Raw genomic sequence first — 17,318 nt, forward strand, 5'->3', positions numbered from 1 at the left:
TGTTTATGTCCAGGGGTAGGGAAGTATAAATGATACATTCCCCAGCGAAGGGTGACCAGAGCTCCCCCAGGGGAGAGGCAAGAACACCCGGTACTTAGTCATGCACCGTTATCTCTGACCCCGCAGGCCCAGCGCGTTGCTTCGGTTCCTCGCCTCCAGCCCGCTCCGAGCAGCCCGCGCCTCCCTTGTACCTTGCTGAATCCGAAGGATCTTTTACTTTCACTGAATTGGGACCCGCCCTGGAGCCGCGCTAAGGCACCAGAAGCGCGCGCGCACACACTCACATTCACACTCACACACACACGGGGGGGGGGGGGCATTTTGAACACATTGCGAATGGAGACTTCGGGGAATTCCGCGTCGGGGACGCTCCTGCACCTGGACGGGGATAGCAAGCAACAACTAAACAAAAATATCTCCCAGTGGCCACACTGCAAAGGTGCTGCCAGCAGCCTCCCAGCCCCTCTGAACGCAAAGCAGGGGAAGGGGCATTGCAGAGGGAAGGGGAAGCTTCTCAGGATGCCCCTTCCCCGACTTCCTGGCACCGGGGGATCTGCCGGGCAGAGAGAACCCGAAAAGAAAGGCAGCCTTATTGGCGGGAAATCATTAGACATAGTGCAAATCGCGAGATACACCAAAAGGAGCCTTCTCTCCTTAGCTAGCACTGTGGCGGCGCCCCTAGCCACACGCAATGCGCAGGGCTCTCCTTGGGTATATTTCTCTATGGGGTCCTTATATTTCCACCCCTTCATTAAAATGTCCACATCGAAACTGTGGCGACCCCTTACCCTTTACGTGTGAACCACAAGCCCCTAACCCGTCTTCTCCCCCCCTTCCCCCCCCCCCATTTTGACGCAGGCAGATGTGGAAGCGCTGATAGTTCCCTCAATAAAACCGCTTCACACGTAGAGAGCAAATGGCAGGAGAATCCCACTACGACGTGTCACCTCCATGAGCCTGTAGCCCTGCTTGGAGCGCGCAGAGAAGAGGAGATTGGCTGCTCAGATCACAGCCGATTAGTGCTTCTCAACGAATACCTTCAAGACAGGGATTTTTGCAAAGTATGCGCCTGATCCAAAGTCCATTAAAGTCAATGGGAGCCTTTCCATTGACTTCCGTGGGCTTTGGAGCAGGCCCCAAATATCTTATAAGCCTTCAACGTCAGCGAAAGGCTCATTCTGGAGCCAGGTTATTTCTCCTATTTCTACATTTTAAAATGCTTGACAATTCTTAGACGCTATTTTGCAAACGGAAAAATAAAAATGAAGAAAGTGCATTAGAAATATATCAGAAAAAACCGTGTGGAGCGATCCCTTCATTCCTATGGCAATGTCTTTCTGCTCTGATGGATAAAGCGTTAGAGATTGCACTTGATATTTGCACGGAAATAAAATAGATCGTTATTAGTTGCATAACCTTATGCTTAAAGATTTTCCTATGCCAGGAAAAACAGTGTGCATTCACCTAATCCGCTGAGCAAACATCCCAATGCATATTTCTCTTTCATTCCCCGAAAGGGTCCCCCCCCCAAAAAAAGAAACCCGTATTTCAAGACAGCAATATGTATTTCCAAGAACGGTGATTTACATCACCTCTACGTAAAAGAAACGGCCATTCAGATTACTTTAATACATAAACCACTTGGTGTCCCGCCCCCCGCACCTCGACCCCAAGATAGAAGCCGTGCTTTTCCCCGGGTTCCAGTGTAGGGAGTAATCCATAACTGGTAGTCTGAGTGCAGTAAAAAAAGGGAAGCACTGCAGCTGCATTCAGGGGACAGAGGCGCCTTCAGCGTGCGTACCGCACGGCATTTCCCTTAGTAGTGTATAAAGGTCTATTGTACAAACATCAGACCGGAGTTCTTTGATTCTAGGCTCCGAAATCTGGTTGCCACGACCTGCCTTGGTGCGTGCCCTGTCTGAGTCACTCTCCTTTGATTTCAGCGAAAACAAATACAATTTGGAAATTAAACGTTATAAGTGATTCGCCCATTTCCTTTGCTTTTGCAAAAATCGCAGCTCGGATTAGTGGAGGTGTTGTGCCCGCAATGCCAAATGGGAAAACCCGTGAATATCACTAAGCAAACTAAAACCTTGCGTTCGCCTCAGTGACCCCACAGTCGAAATCCGCCCTAAATGAACCGGAAGCATTTCTGTTGTCGCTTCGTTTTTATCCTGGACTATAACTCTCCTTAAGCTATATTCATAGCTACTATCCGATAGATGGCCTGGATAGTAGCGTAGGGCAGCCACACGCTTTTTAAAGCTTCAAAAACAACGTGTTTATTAAAAAATATATACCTCTAAAACCCCTCTCCATCAGGGGATCTTTGCTCTTTGTTTCCTAGCTCTAGGTTTGGACATTACATGCCAGCCAAGGACCTAACAGTGTTTAAAGTGGGATACCAGCACAGAGTCCCGCAGTCGCTTTATTCCCATTCTTTAGATGCTGATCATCAGAAAAATGCAGAGGGCCGAGTTAAGGGGCTTGGTGTGTTTTTGATGCAGGTAGAGGAGGGTGGCGCGGGACAGCATTTTTAGAAGTCATAAGAAGCTGGCCAAACCCAGCGGAAATCACCACGGCTAAGCCGGTTGAAATTAACAAAGGAAAACAGCTACTCAGAAAGAGGAGGAGGTATGGGCCGATCCGGTCGGCAGGATTCGCTCCAGTGGCCCTCCCTTCCTAGCGCAAGTCCTGCCATCCGGCGGGGGTAGAATCAGGATTTTATCTCGTCCTAGTTTTCTAGTGAAGACAAGGCCTGGTGGAAGGAAGGCTACTGAGCTCTGGGCAGGGCCGGCTCTACAGTTTTTGGCCCCAAGCAGAGGGAAAAAACTGCCGCCGCGTATGGCAAAAGGGAGAAGCTGCCTCCGATTTGGCCGAAGCGAGAAGCTGCAGCCTATTTGCGGCTGCCGCGGAAACACTGCTGCCCCGTTCACACTCCTACCGCCCCAAGCACCTGCTTGGAACACTGGTGCCTGGAGCCGGCCCTGGCTCCGGATCGGCCCCCTTTGGGTGACCAGATAGCAAGTGTGAAACACTGGGATAGGGGGCGGGGGTAATAGGAGCCCATATAAAAAAAAAGCCCGAAATATCGGGAATGTCTCTATAAAATCGAGACATCTGGCCACCCCAGGCCCCCTCCTATGTGCATTCTTTGCCTCATCCAACACTCCATAGCTTCACTGGGGATTTGGGGGCTCTGGGGGAAGATGGGACCTTATTGTTCAGATTCGGGATACACTATGCTACACGGAGGCCCAAAAGGATCGGCTGAGAGGCATTAGCAGGGGCAAAGTGGAGAGGTTAGAAAGGGCAGCACCGCGAGATAAAGGGGCCAAGGAAAAGGTTCAGCTGGGAATTGGGAATAAAGCCAGTGCATCAAACCCGCGCAGGCACTGCCAGAAAGACTTTCTCGGCACTCCTAAACTGATCTCCCTCCAGCTTACCAGCGAGACACAGTCCGGATCGCTCAGCAGGGCAGTAAACGGAGAGACAAATAAGCAAATAAAACTGCATTTTTCCTGGTTTGCAGAGGCCATTAGCGCCAAACCTTCAACTCTCCACACTTGTTGGTCACGCTCAGCCCAGCGAAGAAAAGCTGCGTGGGGCCAGCAGGAAGCGGGCGACGTAGTGTGCCGGAATGCCTTATTACAGCGTTTTGAGAACCCAAATGAAGGCTTCTCGCAGCCCCATCTCTAAATTGAAGCCCTCAGCCCGGCCTGGGATCGGATACGGCCCACATCTCCGCGGCTGGGACGATGTGTATCTTGGGGCTGCTGAGAGCCATTGAACCAAACTGGAAACCCTGGGTAGAACCCTGGAACCCACTTCAAGCCAGGGGGTGCGGCAGCACCCCAAGCAGCCCGAGCTCCAGCAGACACCGTTCTGAGCAGCTCCGTAGGAGCAAGGTGAGCTCTGGCCCAGCTGCGGGAACAGGGATCCTTCCATGGCAAAGGCGCCCAGAGCCTCAGCACTGCACGATGGACATTAACCGATCCAGGAGGATGGTTGTGATGGCGCTTGAGAAGGGTCCCCCCTATGGTTCCCGTAGATTCTGGAACCCGCTAGAATCAGCCCCTTTCCCCCCTTTGGCATAAGTCTCTTTCCACAAGTGTGTTTCATCCTCACCCGAACTGTGACCCCTCAATGGCACCAGGGTCCGAATCTCCCCTCAGACCAGGGTAAATGAGGAGTAACTCCGGTGAGGCCAGTGGGCAACGCCAGTCCAAAACGGATGCCCTGGAGGATAGAATCAGGCCCGGCAGCATAGATAGTGTCACGGTTTGGGATTAGCCTAGCCACGAAGGAGCTGACACAGAGATAGAAACAGCTGCCCCAAAGGACATAAGAACGGCCATAGTGGGTCACACCAAAGGTCCATCTAGCCCAGTATCCTGTCTTCCGACAGTGGCCAATGCCAGGTGCCCCAGAGGGAGTGAACCTAACAGGTAATGATCAGGTGATCTCTCTCCTGCCATCCATCTCCACCCTCTGTCAAACAGAGGCTAGGAACACCATTCCTTATCCATCCTGGCTAATAGCCATTAATGGATTTAACCTGCATTAATTTATCCAGTTCTCTTTTAAACCCTGTTATAGTCCCAGCCTTTACAACCTCCTCAGGCAAGGAGTTCCACAGGTTGACTGTGTGCTGTGTGAAGAAGAACTTCCTAAACCTGCTACTCATTAATTTCATTTGGTGGCCCCTAGTTCTTATATTATGGGAACAAGTAAATAACTTTTCCTTATTCACTTTATCCACACCACTCATGATTTTATATACCTCGATCACAGCCCTCCTTAGTCTCCTCTTTTCCAAGCTGAAAAGTCCTAGCCTCTTTAATCTCTCCTCATATTGGACCTGTTCCAAACCCCGAATCATTTTAGTTCCCCTTTTCTGAACCTTTTCTAATGCCAGTATATCTTTTCTGAGATGAGGGGACATATCTGTAGGCAGTATTCAAGATGTGGGCATACCATGGATTTATATTAGGGGCAATAAGATATTCTCCGTCCTATTCTCTATCCCTCTTTTAATGAGAGGGAGAATATTTTATTGCCCTTATATAAATCCATGGTAAGCCCACCTCTTGAATACTGAGTACAGATGTGGTCCCCTCATATCAGGCAGTCGCCTGCTCTGTTCATTGGTACATTTCTCCCCTCCGCAGATTTATGCCCCTATTAACAGGGCAATGGATTCTGGAGCTAAACTCAGCCTAGAGTGACTGGACTCCGAAAGCCCGAGATTAGTAAAAAGACAACGCTGCCTGGGGTTTGGCAAAACTGCAAGCCTCGGTTAACCAGAAATACAAGAGAGCGATTATTCATTATTGCAATTATGCTAATTTCCAATGTATACAAATCATTCCGGGGTACAGCGGCATGTGTGCGAGTGCCGACTCAATACAGCGGTGGGGGAATGATTCCGAAAAACACAGCGCGGGCTCTCTGGGAAGCTCGCCCTGGCCCGGTCTCCTGAGCAGGAGGCCCAGCAGATTCTCGCTTTTCTCCCACCCCCTCCTCTTCGCTGCTTGTGCAGCAGGAATGCTATCTCTGGCATGGTGCAACCCGCAAAGGAAGGGTTAATCCTCCCTTTAAATTACAGATACAGAACCCCATAAACTCACACAGCTCAGAACTTTTCATTTAATTTTAGAAAAGAAGAAATTCTGTGGGTCTGGCGTGCCACTCTTCCCTCTATGCAGCAATCCGTCCAAAACTTACAGTGGATATTTACTGTTAACCAGAAACTATTTTAATCATTAGCCATTATTATTCGTAGTGTTAATTCTCCTCACAGACCCAGGTGGCTTTTATTGCATTGCCATGTATTCTGAGCCACACCACATCACACCATATTTTAAACCGGTTAGGGGTTCCATGGTACCACTAGTCAATTGGGAACGTTGCTTAATAGCAAATAAATAAACGAACGCCTAAATATGCAATCGATAGGCATGCAGAATCCTGGTGGCACTAATGTGGGTGATACATTCATTTGGTTCTATACAGCCTTGTAATGGGTCATCGGATGCTAAGATGTTGCCCTGGATTTTTCAACCTAAAAAAAAGAAACCCAGTTAGCAGAGAGTTTTCAGAGAAATCAGGCACCTCTGAGGAATGGCCTCAAATACTATTTATTCACTGCTAATTACTCAGTAATGATTTATGCAGCGCCGTCCACGTCCATTGCCCCAGGAATCATGCAGATAGACCCAAAGAGTTTACAATCTATGTTAAAGGCCCAGAGACTTATTTAGTGGAGTCCAATATAATGAAAGTCGTTATTTAAAACATACCGATGGCATATGTTTGGGGAGTATAACGAGAGACACTTCCCACCCTCCCCCAGCGCCTTCTGATTTATCGTCCTGAAATTCGCAGGGAGGTGTATTGGGAAATGAGTGGCTGAAAGGTTGAGGGTAATGACATGTACCGTTCCAGGTGAGCATGTGGCTGTTACAACTCTGTATCAGGTAACTCGGAGTGCTCGGCATCGTACGCATTAAGCTTCATCCGCGCTGTAACTCACGGTGTCGGTCTCTGACACGGCGCATTCCCTCTTGGGGTTCCCTTCGTGGTGCGCGGAGTTACAGAACCGCGCAAGGGAATTTCAAAGCGCTGGGGTGTGGGGAATTTGGAAACAGCCTTTGAAATCACACCGAATGGGGGAAGCTGTAGCTGTATTTCTTTTTCAGACTCGTGCAACCCCCCCTTATGCACTAAATCTTTCTTCCCGCCCATGAAGTGACCCAGGGCCAGACGCTGATCTCGGTTACACCGCTGCAGGTCTGGAGTAGCTCCACTGAGCAGTGTAAAGAAGAATAGGCATAGTCCCCATTGTCTCTATTCCACATGGACACAAAGGATTTGCCCTGCACTGTTTCTTTCCGAAAGTTCAGCCACGATGAGTTTCCAGACCTGGCCTTATGCGATGGGGGGAAGAACTCGTGCTACAAGCCACGTCGTACAAAATCCAGGCAACTCCACTGCCCATTTCCCTGCAGCATTTCTGGGGAATTCTCCCCTCTCACGGCGCTGTGTCATCAAAAGCCCCTGAAGAAAAATGTTTGGGTGTGAAGTCTGGGGCGCTGGTAGCTTAATTTCAGTTACCGGGGAAATGAATCTAAATCGCTTTGGTTTCTTCTGCGCGGGGTAGTTTCTGGGAAGGAAGGTCCCAGATTCCTCCCATCCCGAATGGGAAAGTTAGGGACTGGAGCTCGCAAGGCCAGACCCTTGGCAGGCGAGGAGAGGGGCTTCTTCGGAGCATTCTAAGGGGCTCCTTTCTTTTTTTTTTGAAGCGATTACATGTTGTGCTGTCTGGCTTTTTCATTATAGATGGGGTTAGCAGCCTGTGGATCAGAGATCCCTTGCCTAGCTGCCTTTCTCCCTACAGTGCGCGCGGTGCCTGAGCCATTTGGGGGTGCACAGCGTACAGATTTGCCCTGCACTTCACCAAAGGTGGGGAACTCCTTTGCAAAAGGCAAGAAGCTTTCAAGTTACTGGGACAAGGAAGACCTTTCCCCATGGGACGTTAGGAGTCTCTGGTTCGATCTATGTCTCTGGAGTCAGCTGTCATTCGGGGAAATAAATGAAGCTAACAGGGCGGGGTACAATACGGCTGAAGATTGGCCGTACACATATTTCAAAGCATCTTTCTCCGCTGCACCCCTTTGAGAGGGGCTGCCCAGGCCGGCTCCTTGCAGCACGAGTGATGGATGGCTTGTTAATGTAACCCCAGGCCCCGTCCCTTCCAGCTTTTCCTATAGTCAGCAAACACTCCAAGCCTTCAGGAGATGTTTAGGAGGGGTAGTGGGGGGGAAGGTAGGTGCCTTTGACTTGTTTCAAGTCTGGAAAGGGGGAAGGGAGGTGCATGGAGAGAAAGTAAATAATAAAATAAAAGCAATTGGAGAAGCTCAGACATAATCCAAACCAGGGTTCAAAGAAAATGGAACTAAAGAAGGACGGAAGGGAAGTAACCCCAGCACACCGCTGCTGCACCGTGGAAAAGCAGGAGCTGCAGAAGACTTAGCTTTCCCTTGCACTTCTGATCTCCCTTTTGTAATACTTCTCCATTGCTCACTTTGACTGGCATCGCTCGTGTTTTGCTTTCTCTTTATTCCTCTAGTTTGTTCCCGGTCTAGGGCTGCTTTGGGTAACTTTTGATTGATGGAACAGTGGAAAAAATGAACTTTCACTGAGACTTGGTTTTGAAATAGCAGTGAATTCAGACTGCAGTGAATGCAGACTGGTGGAGTTAATTAACCAGCATTTGAGTAGAAACAGGGAAGACAGATAGTGAGAAAGATAGATTTTTATTTTCACTTTCCCTTAACCAGAAGAAGAGGATTGTTTTTAACCTCCAAGTAGAACGGAAACGCCTAAACAAATGTTTGTGATTTTAAGTACATCCCCTGAAAGATAATGAGAATAAATCCGGTTTAATTCTATTCAGGTTAGCGTCAATGCGGGGAAATATCTTAATTGCCACTAATGAAATGAAGAGGATGCAAGTGTGTTACCTTTGATGATTCAAACGCAGAGCAGAAATCAACGGGGGTGGAGGCGAATAGTAAAGATAACCCAGTGATGGGGAGAGCAGATTTCTCTCAGCATTCACATTTAAACAGAAGGCCACTTTAGGGAATATTTTGAGTAGGGATTAACTAAAACTTGTCTTTTTCTAAGAACACAGTTACGGATTTTCTTTCATTTGTAATAGCAGAATAGCAATCTCTAGGTGTGCATCAGATCTAGAGAAATTATAACACTACATTGCAGCAGGCCGAAAGGAAATAAGCTGCTGTCATAGAAAATACAGTTGTTTGGAACACGGCTGTGTTTGGAAACACAAAGAGGCATTGATTTTATAATAATAATAAGAAGAAGAGCAACAACAATAAAATTACAATCGAGGGACGCGAGTCTGTGCATGACTTAAGTCTTTCTATGCGAAATAAAAAACCAGAATAAAACCCATTGTTTCTCCCAAGGGCATGTGGTTGCTTTGTTTCCAAACGCGCATATCCCCCCACCCCCCGACATTACTGGGACAATTTCAGAGCAACCTCAGGAAAACGGGTAGGGGGCAGCTTTTATACATCCCACCCCACTCTTTTCCTGGGAGCATGTGCATTTGTAGGGGAGGGGATGCGGTTGTTTTCTTCCATCCTCTCCCGTTATGTGGTCTCTTCGGCACTGGAAGACGGGATCCCGAAGCCGGCAAAAGGGTGCAAGGTATCAGGGGAACGGCTCGCGTTGGGTTACTGCTCAAAGGGCATGCTGGAAAGACACCGGTACGACACCGAACCTATTGACCTCTCTCCGACAGAAACAGGCCCGATCCCGCAGTCCTTACTCTGGCACGGATCCCCCTTGTCTCCAGCAGGGCTTTAGCCGGACTAGGGACAGAGCACACACTGAGGGAGAAGCGGGTCCCAAGCATGTGGCCCCTGTCCACCAAAGGCGCCCTGCTTTCTCTGTTTCACGTTCTTCCCTTTTCCTGGCACTTCAGTTTATCTGCGCGCCCCTCTTCCCACCTCCCTTTCCCCCGCCCCAGCCACGTTCAGCAGCAAACACACCCCTACCGGAGCCGTGTGCACGGGACTCACCGTAGCAGGAGACCTGCAGGGCTCCGTTGTGGCTGCTGGTCTCCTGCAGCTTGAGGTTGCTCTCCGGGGGAGTTTTGCAGGGGCCTCGCTGCATGTAGAGATGCTGCTGCTGCTGCTGGTATTTGTTAAAGGAGCCTTGTGCCCCAGCAGAGCTGGGAGCCTGCCCGCTGCCATCCAGGGACTGGCATTCCTGCTGGCTATAGCGGCTCCGGCACTTACTGCTGCTGTCACCAAAGCCTTGTCCTTTGCTGGCCAGGAAAGTAGGGCTGAACTTGTCACTTGCTTGAAATGCCCTAAAAGGCGAGGAGCCCTCTGTGCTCTGGGAGGCTGCGTTGTAGTAGGAATCCATGGCAGCCGGATCACAATAAGAAACACAAGTATCAGCATTCATTCCTAAAATTAAAAGGCCCGAGTGTCCTTAATGCGCTTGGAGGGGCACCAGGAGCCTGCCTCTCTCCCTCTCCCTCTCTCGCTCTCTGTCTCACATGCACACTCACAGCTGGGCCAGGGAACTCTAAGAGGATTCAGATGTTCTTGAAAGCTGACCAGATCTCCAAAGCCTCCTCAAGATCTTGCAGCGCGAAAGGGATCTGCCCCCCCTTTCCTCCCTCTCTCTCTCACACTCACTCTCTGTCTCACCCTCCAAGCTATCTACAGTCCAAAGAGACTCTTCTCAACAGTTTTCCCCCCACACACATACAAAACCCGAGACCTCTCCCACAATTAATATGTAGATGATGACAGTGGAGGGGAGGGGGCCAGGGAAGGAGGGGAGCGCGCGCGCGGTGGGGGGGGGGGGGGAGGTCAGATCTTTTGCATAAAAAAACTTTTTTATGATTAAAAAATAGAAAATCAAACACGTGACATTAATGCAATTAGGGGATGAATATGGGGATCTGTGCACGGCGGAAGAGCAGGGAACAATTTAATGGGTATGACACACTCGATTCGTTCTGGCCCTCTTCACTATTGACTTTGCAACGCAGCTGCAGGGACCTTAGACTTTGTAACCCCCTCCCTCCCCATTAGGTCCTTTATTAAAAGCAATATGGATTTCCCCCCCCTCCCCCGAGCCATATCCCTTTAAGACCCTCACCCTTCCCCCCAATTAACCCTTTGGCAGCAGCCCCGCTCCCTCTGCCATCTCCAGGACTGGCAATGACTTTGTTAGACCCTTTCAGCGTTGCTTTGTGAGGTGTTTTTCTGCCCCTTGTTACGAGCTGAAGACAGCTCTACCCAGGGCAAGTTCGTTCTTGCTTCTGGCGGTATTATTAATGAATTAATTGATTATTATTATTATTACAAGCCAGGGAAGATTTTCACATTTTTCTATCAGATGTAAACAATTCTTTGTTGCTCGTGATGTTTTTATTAAAATCCCTCTGGCAGCAGAGCAGTGTTTTACTAGATAACCTGCCTCCGAGGCGGCGAGGCTGGAACTTGTAGAGGGACTAGGACTGGAAGAAGCCTTTTCGGGACTGAAAGGTCAATTGCAACCCCAAAGGGGTTCAACCGCAAATCGGTATCAGCCCCGGTCCCATCAGCTGAACCGGACTCCACTCCTGCTTCCCCAGTTAACTCCTGCTGCCCCTGACACTTATTTATTTATTTTTTTTTTATCCGGCCTTTCTTCCATCCCTCACATCTGGTTTCTATCGCGCTCTTACCTTGAAGTTTTCAGTAATAAAGATATTACGCCAACTGCACCCACAGCTCTTCAGTCAAAAAGGCCCTTAACCCTTTCCTCGCCGCCCGTAGCCGGACGATCATTTCTGCGCACCGTTGCGAGGGAGATGAGCCCAAATATCGCTAAAGACAGAAGGCCCGGCTCCTGCTCCTACGGAAGTCAGTGGGCCCAAGGGCCGTGCAAAGCGTCGTGAGGGAGGGGGGAGGGGAGACGAGAATTGACGTTTGTCTATAAATATACACTCGGGGCTTTTGCAGATGTGTTCTCTTCCCTCCTTTCCCTGCTCCACCCCCCACTTCGGACTAGGGGGGACACAGACTCACGTTTTTAGATTTAGTCACATAGTCGGAAAAGCAAATTTGCAAAACCTGAATTTAACAGGGAATAATAACCCTGATTGCAAGGGAATAACCTGGAAGGGAGGGGATTGGGGAGTGAAGCCCTTTAGACACTTGCAAGGGGATTGTTACAGTAGGCAGGGAGATTTTACAATAATAACCAGCATTGTAAATATCGTTGTCTGACAAAACTATATCGCACATTAGTACTAAGTACATTACGATGCGGCAAGGGAGGGCTGCCCTTTATCCCAACGACACGCCGGGGTTTCTAGTGGGGTCCTCGTTAAATAGCCAAAGATGGATTCATTTATTAGATTTCAAAACATTTTCAAGTCTCCCTCGGAGCAGAGCAGGGCTTGCTCAAGTTTCTGGTCCAAGAAAGCTTTCAGCGGATTTTCCTTCCCTATTCTCTTTATTACCTGCTTAATTCTTTCCTCATTTTTTGTTCCTCCCCGTCCCCCGTCCTCCCCCCACCCCCCGGCTCTCCCTCTCTCTTATGACTTAATAAAAACCAAATCAACTCAATGCATTCACGTCTTTCTAAAAAAACCCGCTTCTGGACGTCCAGTGGGAAATCCTCAGAGAAAACTAAACCATGCGAGCCTGGGATTCTGTTCTGGGTCTCTTTCTGCAGGGTGAGTATCTAGCCTCGAAGATAACCGCATCTTTTCCAGGTCTGGGTCCAGTTTTATAACCAGTAGCTCGAGTTCATTGAACTTCTAGACACAGAAATGAAGGAGAATACATATTTGTGCGTGTTGAATAAAGGGGTTTCTAGCCAGTGGTTTCGAGGGCAATTCTCTTGGCAAAGGATCAGCACCGCCTCAACCACTCTAATCAAGAAATGCTGGGGGTATTTCAAAACGCTTGGAATAAGAATGTACGGCATGGTACTCGGCGTTTGCATTTCTCTTCAACAAAGCCACCATTAAAAAGGAATGAGATTCCCAAGGTCCTGAACTACAACAAGAAACATACACTGGTAATGGTCAAAACTGCATCTCTCGGTGGTTGAAAGCAAGGTTCTGTGCAGTGAATCTATTCACCACTCGCTAACCCAGCCCCTAGTTGCATTCTGTTGTAACGAAAATTCAATTAGCTTCCAATCGAGGATAATCTGCAGCACTGTGAAAAGGTTTGCTATAAAACTCTCTCTCTAATGACCAATTTGTGTCACTGGAAGTGAGAGGTTAACGCAGGAACCGTTACCGAGTTAAAGGGTGTTTGGAAAATACATTGAAATCTAGCGATTAAAAATAATTGGAGAATTGCTTTTCATATCTATGTTATTTTGTTGTTGTCCAAAGTCCCTTCGCAAATCCGAACGATGATTATTTTTGGTTGTAAACGAAGCTGTGTAAACAAATAGAAGCAAACACCAAGTCTATAATTATACACGGTCTCAGCTCCAAATTAATATAAGCACACAGCTGATTTCCCCAGACTATCAGGTTTACTGAATGGGAACAGATTTTCGTTCCTATATTTAAAAGGAAGAAAAAAGTAAAATCTTTTTCGACTTTCCGGCAGTCCTAGAAAGCCAGACTCAAGAATATGTTATCAAATGCGTTTAATATTTGCAGGAAAGCTATTGAACAGGCCATTATCTGACTGAAGCGACCCCACTATTTGTTGATCAGTATAAAATCGATGCGAAAACCAAAGCTCACCTTTCTCTGATCAGCCCCAGCCTGCTTTTATAATAAATAAATATAAAAAATCCTGGATAGCTTTTCAATTCAAATCATGATCACAACAGTTTACTGTTGTTTTGAAAAAAAGTGCTTGCTGAGTAAGGATTAGATATATTGAAACTCCACGTGCCTATGAACAGTTGAGTTTGACCGAGACAGTTTTGAATGCACCAGACCTATTTGCGAAATCCATTGTGTTTTCCAAACCACCAGAGTCTGGGCTACTTTGGGAAATCAGACCTGTACCCTGAAATTGATAACGCTTATCAGCTCCACGCTGTCACAGCTGCACCGCAGCCTCTCGCTGGGGAAATAAATAGCGCGTGGCATCCTTGCAAAGTTTTAATTTCAAGCAGATAGTCTTTATTGGAATAGAAACAGACGAGTCGATTTAAATGGTAGCGATGCAGTCTTTTGATAGAGGATTATTCAGGCAGTTCAGACTCCAAAATAAACGTCTATTTCGGTCTAATGGAAAACCCAGGCTCTTGTGGTATCTAATGAAAAATACAGTGGTCAGCAATTAATCTATATGCATACGTGTATATACAGAGACGTATATTATTCATACACATTTATATGATGTTATCTACAGAGATTCTAGCATATCCTTTCATATATATATATATAAGGTTGATTATATGATTTATGACCTACTGGGCATTTGTATTGATCTCTCGGATTCATGATTCTTAATGATATAATCTGTCAGATAGAGAACATATTTCTCTGGGCAAACTGCTCACCAATACAGCTTTGAACAAGTGACTGGATTCAATTTCTATTTTAAAAACCAGAGCGGAGCGGAATCAATGGGAATGGGAAGGACTGGGATTCCCGGTTAAAATATTCATTGTGAGGCTAAATCCGCCACTCTTTCCCATCCAAAACCATCATCCTTTTTTTCAGGCTCTGGTTGCTTCCCCTTTTGCACCCTCGTTTGCTAAAGGACCCCTTTTATGGTGACTGGCTCCAGCCCGGAGCTGTGCAGGGGACTAGCTTGGAAGGCGGTGGGGCGGCTCCAGCGCTCTCCTGCAATCCCTTGCCTATCTTTCTCCTGTTAGTCTTTGAGAGGAGGAGATGGTTCCAAGTTGTGAATAAATTCCCCTAATTCCGCGAGTGGGCTCCTTTCAAAGCGTGGGGGAGGGGGAGGGGGAGGTTTTTACACTTTCTTCCCCTCCTTTTTTTGGCCGAGACCTGCTCTTGGAACCTATCCCGAGTTTGTTTTCTCACCGGCTTTGCCCCAGACTACCAAGCCGCCAGCGCCTTTTTGTACCTGGTTTCTAACGCTATCGCTGGTGCTGCGGGTAGTGATGGTGGGATACGTTTTGTGCTAACCTCCAAAACTTTTGGCAGCGGAATTAATGTTGCATCTTTATTTCAGGAGCTCACGGCTTAGTTTGCAGAGCAACAGAGCTCTTGGCCCTTCCTTGTGTTATGCTTTTTACCTTTTATTTTTGCCTCCTACTAAACTAACGCAGTCCATGCAGGGTACTGGTGGGAGAAGCTGGTTTCATTGCTCTCTGATTTCATTGCTCTTCCTCTGTCCTGGTGGTTTTTCTCTGAGGGTTTTTTTTTGTTTTTGTTTTTTGTTTTAAAGCACATTTCTTGGGTGATGAAAGGCCACTCTGAGGAAATGGGACCTGATCCAATCCCCTCACTGAAGTCAGTAGGAGTCTTCAATTGACTTTGGATCAGGCTCCTGGTCCGTTACTGGCCAAATCCTTTCCTGGTATTATTCAACATCAACCCAAACAGTTGACACCAAGGCTGAATTTGGCTCATTGTTTCTCTTGCATCAAGTCACTACGGGCCTCTACAGTCCCATGTGGATGGATACAATGATATATCCAGCTCCGTCTCTTGCTATTCTGGCTTCTCAATTGCCCCTCGACGATAGCTAATCTAGAGGGAACCTTCTGAACTGTTTGCTAAATTCCCACAGAGCACGGGCTTCCCCTGAAGCACGGGCTATATAACATAGCTGTTTTTAATCTTTCACTTTTAGGACTCAGAGAAAATCAGAAACATCGGAGCGGTCCGTCCCCCCCCCCCCCCCCCCACACACACACTCTGGGTACAGCGCCGCGGTATGTTTCAAAGTTTCTCCCCCATCCCACCTCACTCTCCACTTCCCCACCCTAAGGAGTCAAGGGCTGTCCCTGGGGGTTCAGAGACTTTCTTTCCTCAGCGGGGAAATCCCAACCTTGTCGAAATGCCGCGCTAATCGTCACCCCCCCTTTCTTTTCACCCTGACACCAACGAGTTAAAGAGCGGTAGCTCTTGTAGCCGCATCTGCTCGGCAAGTTTCGGTTATTCTGCGGCTTCCTTTTAGCGCCACTTCAATCAAACAGAAACTTCGGAGAGCGGCCAGTGTGGATCTGAGAGGCTGGCTCGTTGAAGAATTGCTGGGGTTTTGCATCGAGGTCTCCCTCTTTTCCCACATGCTCTAGCTTCTTAGGAGAACAGACGCTATTTCGTGTTTGCTTTGCACAACGATTTTTTGTATCTGATCAAAGCGCGGTTTCCATCAGTACTTTGATCCCAGGAGAAGAGAATTTCTTCTGTCCACTGTTTCATTTTGGGTCTCCCTGTTTTGCTTTGGAACACAGTTTGCTCACGCTAGTCAAATATTTCCCGGTAAACTCAACACCTGTTCAGTGGCTGGGCAGCCTCTAGAAAGCTTGTGGAGAAGAGGGTCCCTGCTTCAGACGCACTGCTTTAAAGATTGCATTCTACTCCGATGTTACGAGAAACATCAGGAACAAACGACAAAATAATTTCGTGCAAAACAAAATAAAAGTATCAATGGGCTTCGGAAGAGAAACTATCGTGGGACCCTTCGGTCTCATTTGCATGCACCCTTGGCAGGGAGAATTCTAAAAACTGTACAGAAAGGATCCCCTAATTCTGTCTTTTAAATTTCCCGTTCAGCTATTTTCTGTTGCAGGAGGCAAAGACTTTACAGATTTCACGGTGTCTGTGTCATTCCTCTCAGATTTTACTGTCCATTGGGACTGGCCATGACAAGCCATGTGGTCCCATCTTCTCCTCTGTCCAGGAGCCCATTGTCACTTTTATGAATTATGTATCAATCTCATTGATTTGAGGCGGGGTGATGAGATCCTTCTTTTTTTAATCACAGGTTTGTGCAACTCCGGCCCCCCACTTCCAAAATAGCCGTAGAGTTTTCAGATATGTGATATGAAGCTGGGTATATTCATTCCACTCGTGTGCGTGTTACTTGTTTAGACGCAGGTATATATACCAACAAGAATGTATGTAATAGAACAGATTGGATCCTGCTCTTCAATCCAGAATTAATATTTGAATCGATTTGTGAATTATCAGGGAAACAAGTGAATATACTTTCCCCTACTCTTTTACCTGCAGCCTTAACCATGAATGATGAAAGTATCAAAGGACAGACTGGAGGTAGAAGTTTCACGGAAGGGTTTTTTGCCACTATTTTAGTGACAGATCCAGAAAAAGACAAACCCAGGAATCCTGATTCCAATTCCATGGGTCAAACTGTGTGATGCACACTGGTTTAGTTTCCTTTAAGAATTTCTTGCAAATTTATATAAATATTTGGAATGTTACGTGCACCGGGACCTTCTTATTTTGAGATATAGTAACAATGTGATGTTTCATTTTTAAGTCTTCCAAGATTTGCTGTGTGAGGAAAAATACTGAGATTGACTGTATCCAAGGATTCCTGGGCAGGAGGGAATCCCTACGAAAATTTGTCCTTTATTTGTGATTAACTGAGTAGCTGATGTCCAGAAGACGAAGCCTCAAAAAGTCCTTTCAGTTACTATTCCCTAACCTCAAGAAAAATATAGAACTGAAAAATATTAAATGTTGCATAAGTCTTCATATCATCCAACAACTTAGAAAAATAAGGGACAATTAAAAGTCTGAGTAGATGAGATTTAAGTCTAGGCACGTACATACACCCATTACATATGTTGTATAGTAA

General features: G+C 47.3%; 1 protein-coding gene across 1 annotated transcript in view; it reads right to left on the bottom strand.

Annotated features, from left to right (window-relative positions):
* Nucleotides 1–11,487, bottom strand: part of ALX4 (ALX homeobox 4) — a 64,567-nt gene extending 53,080 nt beyond the window's left edge. Inside the window, exons 1-2 of the mRNA XM_037900095.2 lie at nucleotides 11,282–11,487; nucleotides 9,615–10,007 (exon numbers count right to left, since the gene is read on the bottom strand). Coding sequence (XP_037756023.1) covers nucleotides 9,615–10,005 — 391 coding nt within the window. The 5' untranslated portion in view covers nucleotides 10,006–10,007; nucleotides 11,282–11,487. The remainder of the gene's footprint in view (nucleotides 1–9,614; nucleotides 10,008–11,281) is intronic.
* Between the last annotated feature and the right edge of the window lie 5,831 nt (nucleotides 11,488–17,318).

Source organism: Chelonia mydas, chromosome 6 (assembly GCF_015237465.2).
Source record: "Chelonia mydas isolate rCheMyd1 chromosome 6, rCheMyd1.pri.v2, whole genome shotgun sequence".
NCBI lineage: Eukaryota > Metazoa > Chordata > Testudines > Cheloniidae > Chelonia > Chelonia mydas.